The sequence below is a fragment of the Tympanuchus pallidicinctus genome, unplaced genomic scaffold (genome assembly GCF_026119805.1).
Source record: "Tympanuchus pallidicinctus isolate F22 unplaced genomic scaffold, pur_lepc_1.0 scaffold2, whole genome shotgun sequence".
NCBI classification, from domain to species: domain Eukaryota; kingdom Metazoa; phylum Chordata; class Aves; order Galliformes; family Phasianidae; genus Tympanuchus; species Tympanuchus pallidicinctus.
In genome coordinates this window covers 29,298,310-29,306,749 of record NW_026294721.1, presented here as the reverse complement: position 1 = coordinate 29,306,749, position 8,440 = coordinate 29,298,310, and the positions used below count along the sequence as shown (strand labels likewise).

General features: G+C 37.5%; 1 protein-coding gene across 1 annotated transcript in view; it reads right to left on the bottom strand.

The window, feature by feature from the left end:
• Positions 1-63: 63 nt before the first annotated feature.
• The window catches only part of CENPE (centromere protein E), a 38,328-nt gene continuing 29,951 nt past the window's right edge, over positions 64-8,440 (bottom strand). Inside the window, exons 38-44 of the mRNA XM_052682491.1 lie at positions 6,769-6,990; positions 5,958-6,161; positions 5,453-5,565; positions 4,486-4,583; positions 3,053-3,221; positions 2,318-2,577; positions 64-1,437 (exon numbers count right to left, since the gene is read on the bottom strand). Of these exons, the coding sequence (XP_052538451.1) occupies positions 1,340-1,437; positions 2,318-2,577; positions 3,053-3,221; positions 4,486-4,583; positions 5,453-5,565; positions 5,958-6,161; positions 6,769-6,990 (1,164 nt within the window). The 3' untranslated portion in view covers positions 64-1,339. The remainder of the gene's footprint in view (positions 1,438-2,317; positions 2,578-3,052; positions 3,222-4,485; positions 4,584-5,452; positions 5,566-5,957; positions 6,162-6,768; positions 6,991-8,440) is intronic.

Below are 8,440 nucleotides of genomic sequence, written 5' to 3'. Positions count from 1 at the left end.
ACAGGAAATATTTTTTTAATAAATAATTTGAAATTGTAAAAAAGAAAATCCCGAAACCACGCCAAAACTGCTTGCATTTATCAAAGTTGGGGAAATAAGATACTCCTGCATATTCACGACTCTAGTAAGACACTGAATTTAGTAATTGTATTTCAAGACTGTTAGCTGAAAACACCCAGGTTCTAAAGCTTGCCATTATGCATTCCAAGTCAAAATTTTAGAAATTCAAATACTCAAAAAACTCAAATTTTGAGTGCCAAATCTCTCCCATATAGGAGGGAAAGGATCTATTCCAACACTTCCCGTCAAAGCAAAGAGTCAGCGTGGAAGAATTAAGCAAAACACTGGTGACACAGATTTGTGCATTAGTAATCTGCAGAAAGATACTGCAACAGGCAAGAAACATGATGATAGAAGTGCTCTGGTTATTAGAAAAAAGTGTCTTTAGACAGTGAATCAGCATCCCCAGATCATAGCATCATATCACTACAAAAGTGAAGTGTTTAGATACTTAAAATATTAAAAGTTTGTCAGAAGAAACCTTTTCATACAGAACATTAAAATAGGCTTCAAAATTCAGATGAGTAGGATAGTAAAACATAGTCCATGTTACGACCCCAATTGTCCAGTTTTATTTTCAACTCATAAGAGCAACAGGATAGTGTCAATCAGATCAACTGCTTACTGTTTGAAAAAGAAAATAATCCAGAACCCAATTTCAAGCAGGAAATAAAGTATATTCAAAGATGACAAGAAAAACAAGTTATTTTTGCACCATAGTTTACTGAACTGCAGAAATGTTTTCAAGAATTTAAGAGAAATCCTACAAAAAGAAAACGAACAAATTTAGTTGTAATATCCAAATAAAGAGGTTAAAGTTGCAGTGAAAAATGTAGTATTAAGAAAAAAAATATTAACTCGGTATAAAAACCATCTGTTGAGAAACAAAATGAACTAATGAGTAGATACAAAGCACCCAGAAGAGGACTGTTACAAAAATGCCAAAGAAGTTTAAGATCAAGAAGTTTCACAGTAGATCAGTTTGTGATCCATTCTTGTGTCCGTTTTTCTTCAGTACGTTAGCTTTACTTTCTTTGCTACACAAAACAAAAGCAACCAAAGGAGAACATCAGCAGGTTGCAGGTAACATGTCTACTTTCCCATTTTTGTTCTTGTTTTAAAGCTTTTCTACTTCTGGGAAGTAGTAGTTCCAACACAAGGGACTGGCACGCCATCAGGGTTCTTCTCACAATAGATGGCTTTAACCTGAAGCAACCATTTTCCATGTAGCTAGATTCTGATTGTAGCCACTGTAAAGGCAGCTAACAACAGAACACCTCTATTGGGTGTTACAATCAGAGACTTTATCTTTCTCTGAAGTTTCAAACCACTTCTTAAGATGGTCTTCTGTGGACTCCATTCCTGCAGGTTGTGTATCTGTACAGAAAATAAGAACATTTAAGTGACATTTTCCCAATTAGACAAGCAGTAGGAATATAGCAATTTATTCTCAACTAGTTTTAAACATCAGCTAGCAAAACTTGCCTCTGAGAAGCATAGTGCTGTGAAGGTGGCTATACTATTACCTAGTTGGACTTCAGAGAAAATGGCAGTGAGTCATTCTTGCTGCATGTCTGCCAGTCTAACTGTTGTTAAAAGTCTTCAGCATGCCTGCTGGAGCTTCATGAAAGCTTTTAGAAGCAGGTTGATGAGGGCAGTAGCACTAATATGCTAAAATCTCTAGACTTCCCAGAAATCACCAGTCCAGTAATAAGAAATATCAGAAAATATCAAAACAGCTATTACAGCAGCTAGAGACTGCCATGCTGGCAAATTCAAAATCCAAGATCAAAAAATCAATAATCTTGATAAGGAAATATTAGAAAGTAGGCAACCAGCAGTTAACTCTGAATAGATGATAGCACAGTCTGTGAAAATCAGTTTTGTCAGAAGTGTGTGCTTAACTGGTGTAAAAGTTAAAAAGCAAAAGATTCTAGAGCATCATTTGACACGATATTCTACCTCTTCACTTTATAAAGCAATTGGTCATCAGCACTTTCTGTGAAGCAAAAGAAATAATAAGTTTGCCTAATTCAGGAGGTATGTGTCCTAAGTATTATTCAAGTGATGTAGAGCACGGATAATCTTGGCACCAGCTGGGCAGCCCTTTAACAATCTGCTGAGTAGGCATTCAAAAAAGCTGCTTCTATACATTTCAGGTCTGACCAGGGAAAGTACAGGACATCTACTCTCAAAGACCACCCCTTATATTCTGTCTCTCCTAATAACTTTAATAAGACACCACCATGTTACATACCTATTAGTGTACTTAAGTTGGAATTATCAAAGAAGTTTGTGGGACATGTCAGTGGCAGAGGCTTTGATATGTACTGAGTCACAGTTTCCTGAGATACAGACTCCTTGGAGGGTGAAGCTGGCTCTCTAAGGGAACGTGAAACTGTCTTCTTTGGAGATCTTGGTACTGTCTCTTGAGTAGTCTCTCTTGAGAATCGTTCTCTCAATTTTAGTGCTCTTTCTTTCCATTTTCTAAGTTCCTCCTTCAGTTGAAGCTCATTACTGAGTAGGAAAAAAAATTCCAGCATTTCATTAATAAAAACCTTCAGTTCTCTGAAGTAAAAGGAGAAACAATCCTGACAAGACATATCCTACATCTTCAGATGACATATCACAGACAGGCAATAAAAGCCTCCTATGATAACCAAATGTATCAGTTCGAGAGGTACAAAGTTTCGTGGATTTTTTTTTCCCTTTTTAAGCTAAGATTCCTTTCAACAATTTTACCGTATACACTTTCAACTAAGTTCATCTCCCACTTACTGATAAACATTTAGAACAAATTCTTACAGAAGTAATTTAAAGCTCAAAAGCCATAAACAGGTACACACACACACAAATACATAACTAGCTTAATACAAGTTTAGACTTGCTACATTCTTTTGCATCTTAAGAGGAGCAGTTATTCAATTCTACAGGTTTCCTAGAAAGAAATGGTGATAATTACTTACTTGATGCTTACCATTTTTATGCTTACCTTAGTAGAATATCATTTTGTTTCTTCAGGTACAAGTTTTCTTTCTGCAGCTTAACTTGTTCAGATTTTAAAACAAGCATTTGTGTGCTCTGCACAATACCACTACCACCACCACAAGTAATGGGGATGGGCATTTGGGATTTCTGGGGAACTTCTTTTTCAGACATTACTAGAAAAAATTTCATACAAATACGTGTATTATTATTACAATACTTAAAAACCACATCAATATATATTTTAGATATGTCTACACAAGATTTCTTCCTGTAGTCTTATATGTAAAGCCTCACTAGGTTACAAGTGTCGTTACAACAGCTATTTTTAAAATCCACTGTATGGGAGCCGTTGAGTCATGGCCTGAACCACTGATTGATCACCTGAGGAAAGGACTGGGTCAGCCCAGTGGGAGCACAGGTAAAGGCAATTCAACTCCTTCGTGGAGTCCCTTCTGCAAACCTAGATCTTTGGATACAGATGAGCATTCTTTCCCTGTTTGTTTCTTTTCACCACAATAATCTATCTAGCTGTAACACCAACCTTAACACCCACCATCAGTAATCACATTGCCAGGGAGATATTAAGAAGCATAAGAGATGCTTCATTGGGCCATTTAGCTTTAATGTAGTTACATAGTTTGAGTTGTATCACTGTGTAGGGATCCTCAGTACAGGAGAGGCACAGATTAGCTGAAGTGCATCCAGAGTAAGGCCACAAAAAATGACTGAAGGGATGGGGAACCTGTCCCACAGAGACAGGCTGAGAGAGCTGGAGCTGTTCAGCCTAAAGAGAAGGATCTGAGGTGACCTGATAGTGAACTTTCTGTATGTAAACTGTGGCCACAAGAAAGAAGGTCTGTTGTGATAAGACAAGGGGAAATACCTTCAAACTAAAGGAAAGGAAATTTAGATTGAATATAAGGAAAAAGATTGTTTTTATAATAAAAGTAGTGAAATATTAGAACAGGTTGCACAGAGAGATATGGTAGATGCCCCATCCCTGGAGACATTCTGAAGATAAGGTTGTTCAGAGCCCTGTCCAGCCTGATCCAGTTATTGGTGTCCCTGTTCACTGCAGGGGAGTCATAGCAGCTGACCTCTAAAGGTCCATTCCAATTCATACAATTCTGTATTTCTAATTCTAATCACAGAATTAGAAACATAAGGCACTACAGCTGCAGCAGCTTATCATTATGATTGCTAGTATAACTGGAGAAATACACAAAAAACACCAAAACAATACAAGACCTGCTGTGATTCTAATACATTGCACATGCAGTTACTGTATTTTTACCTTCTATCTCTTCCAAAGCACCTAACCCTTTCTCATATCTTTTTGAAGTAAAAGGCCTGCATCCCAATCTGGAATTTAAACTACGTAAAATTAAAACTGAATGCTTAATATGAAACAGTCCCTTATTTATGTCTTGAATTTACCAGTAACATCTTGCTCTTGTTGCGCTCTTCTAAGTTCTTCTTTTAGCTTTCTTAACTGCTCTTCTTGGTGTTCTGCAAGAGCTTTATAATTAGCAAGTCTGCGTTGGTGGGAAGGCAGGGAGGGAGGGAAAAAAAACAACACATTTTAAGCTTAGTAATCTAAGTTGCAGGAGAACTATTTGATTTTTCAATTGGGCTAACAAACAAAAATGCATAGTAAATAAAAAAAAACACATATGACTAACTCTACATCTGGTTGTCCACTAGGTTTTAGTTAAAGTGCAGGAAAGCAGAAGTTTGAACTGAATTAATTCTCTGTCCAGTGAGTTATAGAGTGCTCCCAGTTGCTGTTTCTCCCACACGTTTGTCAGAATTTTGATTTACATCTGAACTTAGCTTGTTAGAGACATTAAAAAATGTTGAGAGTGCTGGTCTTACTCAGCCTAGAGAAGAGGCGGCTTTGGACCTCATTTCAGCCTTCCAGTACTTAAAGGGAGCTTATAAACAGGAGAGTGACTTTTTACACTGTCTGATTGGGGGAATGGCTTTCAACTAAAGGAGGGGGAAATTAGGTTAGAATTTAGAAAGAAATTGTTTATTTGGAGAGTAGTGAAGCACTGAAACAGGCTGCCAAAAGAAGTTGTTGATGCCCCATCCCCGGATGCATTCAAAACCAGATTGGATGGAGCCCTTGGCAGCCTGATCTGGTGAGGGCAACACTGCAGGAGGGTTGGAAATAGATGACCTTTAAGCCATCTTCCAATCTAAGCCAATGATTGTACAACTTCAGTGGGTGTACAGGGAAAGAAACTGGTAAACAGCTTGAGATAAATGATTTTTTTCTTTGTCTGGAATGCAGATAGAATAAAAACCTAAGACATGTAAAGCTGAATGTTTACTACTTATTTGTCAGGTAAGGGTTGGGAATAGGTAGTTAAAAAGCATGAAAAGATAAATTTGGACTTACTTCATATCAAAAGAGTTTGATTGCTTCATTCTTTCCATATCACATTTTACTAATTGTGTTTTGAGCTGATCAATTTCTTCTTTGTATAACTCAGCCCCTTTATCTAATTTTGCCTAAAAATAAAATAGCTAGTATAAGTTAAGGATTCTTACAGAGCAACGAATCTGGGGACTGCTTTGTTTATTCTTGTGTACCACATCTTGCAGGACAAAATTTGAACAATAGTTATTCTAGAGTACAAACACCCACATTATCAACTAGCAGCATAGTAGTAGTTGCTGTCCTAGCTTTGGTATAATGCACACACTCACATATCAGCTTCTAATACCATAACATGCGTTTTAACTTGTCTTTGAAAGTTGCATTGGTAGCAAGTGAAGCTGAATACTAAACATGCAAGTAGAGTGTTTTAACATTAAGGATACCGTGCAGAATAGATTGACTAAAACTCTCTCTCCCCCTCTCTCTCTCCATGAGAAAAATGAGAAAAGAATTTGGCTTATACCTGAAGACTCTGATTCTCTGTTAGGGAAGTTCTGAGGCACTTTTCTGTCTCATTCAGCTTAGCTTGTAGCTGGGTGAGCTCACTTGAAGCTGTTGTTATCCTTATCTGTGCTTGTAACTTGTTTATCTTGTCATCTTTCTCTCTGAGATTTTTTCCTGCTTCGTTTATTGAATTTTCTAACCTTTGGAGTTTTACTTCCAGAGCCTATTGAGATAAGCAGTTAAGATCACATACTGTTACATTGATAACACCACAAACCCTCCTCCCCTCCCCCCCCCCCCCACACACACATTGAGGGGGAAAAAGAAAAAAAAATCACCAGAACAACAAACAAGGAAGAGTCCCTGTACATTATATAACACTGTTCACTGGTTTTGTCATCTGATGGCATTCTGGAACACTCAAGTCTAAAAAAGGTGATTTGAGCGTGAGTAACTGTAACATTAAGTATGACAGAAGGAAAGAGTTCAGTTCCTAGGAATAAAGATAAAATTCTTCCCCTGCTTCCAGTTGTAGGGAATACTATATATCTAACAAAGCTTTAAGAGTACCATATAATTAGAATCTATACTTCAGAAAAATTTGGGTGCATTTTGTATACATTTGTAAACTGACATTTATTTGGATACAGAAAACAGACAGTTAAAGTAAATCCCATTATAGGCAACAGTTTGTTCTTTCTTTCACTTTGGGAATAAAAATAAATATACAAAAGCAAAGCATATTCTGTGTGGCAGAGATTTACAGCTACCAAACTTTTCAGTTTATGGTACTCCCACCTAGAAAACAAGCATTGAGTAAATTTTTGCACCTTTATATCTTGTTTTGCAGCCTTTAGTTCAGTATGAAGTTTGTAATTTTCTTCTTCTAATAGAAGATGAGCAGAGCCACCAGGGGCCAGTTGTTGTTTCAGGGTGTTTAGATCCTGAAGTAACTGTTCAGATTTCTCTTTTCTCTGTTTCAATTCAACCTCAGCACTCTTGGAGTATGTCGAAGTTCTGCCATCCAAATCTGAAGAAAGTTGGAGGAGTATCTGAAAAATAATGTAATACAGATAAAATTTCTGAACAAGCTAGAAATAAGAAATAGGAAGTTTGCCTGTGTTAATTGTACATTCTTGATTCTGTCTCCAATTTGAAGACACTTGCTACCAGAAATGAAATTACTGACACTCAGAAGTGCTCAGAGGGCTGGAGCACTCCCATGCATTTGAAAGCTGGAACTGTTTAGCGTCAAAGGAATGCTCCAGGGAGACCTTTTTGTAGCCATTCAATACTTTTGGGAGTCTTACAAAAGAGATTCATCAAGATTCCAAGGCTAACAGCTTTACACTAGAAGAGGGTAGACTTATGTTGGCTAGAAAGACTAAATTTGTTTATCATGTGCATGGTGAAATGATTCAGCAGTTGCCTCACCACCTGTAGTGTTCACACTTAGGCAGCATGGAGCTTTGAGCAACTTGATCTAGTTAAAGACATCTCTGCTCAGGACCAGGATGTTAAGAGTTGATTTTTGAAGGTCTCTTACCATGAGTTGTGTTTCCTACCCAAACCATAACTTGGCTATGAAGAGCACAATTGTTTGGATGCATTTTTGCTAGAATCCATTCACTGACTGAAGACAAGCACTTAAGAGAAAACATGCCCACTGGACTCTTCTAGAAACCAGTGTGTTTACCATACCACATAAAGATGATTTTCATACTTATCAGGTGATAAGTGCACCAGTTTTTCTTTTAAGCAACTGATTTGATCCACAGAACGTGTCTATCAAGGACTTCTTCCTAACAACCTATCAGCACTGGAAAATCCTGGGGAACTCAAGGCTGACAGTTAATTCTACAAAAGAAGTCTTTTTTCAATGAGCTGAACTTAGCAGGGCAGAACTGAGTCACAACACACACAGGAGGAGGGTGATGAGCTCTTCGTACTCCAGATCAATACCAGTAGAAGAAATATAGTATCAATATCTTAGGAACAAACGTTTGCTGGAAGTTAAGAAAACTGTCCTTAAGAACTAATCATAAGATAGAAGATACCTTCCCATAACCTCTTTTTTTTAAGAGTTGTTTGAAGAGTTGTTTGCAAGGAACGTTTAAACACAATTATAAACCTTGTTTCCAAGATTCAGGGTGTTAAAAAGCAAACTATCATGGCTTTCTGCAGGTATTCCATGTCATAACATCATGATGCAAAGCTGACAAGAGCTGGAACAGCTGCCCAGAAGCTGCAGTTTGTGCTGCTGGGTAGGAAGTGCAAAACTGCAATTCCCAGCAGCCCTGTAATTACCATGTGGTTTCTGGGAGGAAAAGAGATGATGTAACCATGGCTTTATTTCCTTCTGTAATGCCATCCACAGCACAGCTAGAAAGATAGCTCTCTCCTGTTTATTCAACTTGCTACCCTTCATTCTTTTTATGTTGTTTTATCTCATATTCCTTTACCATTTCTAGTAAATCAGTTTCTCTGTTACCTCAATCTAGC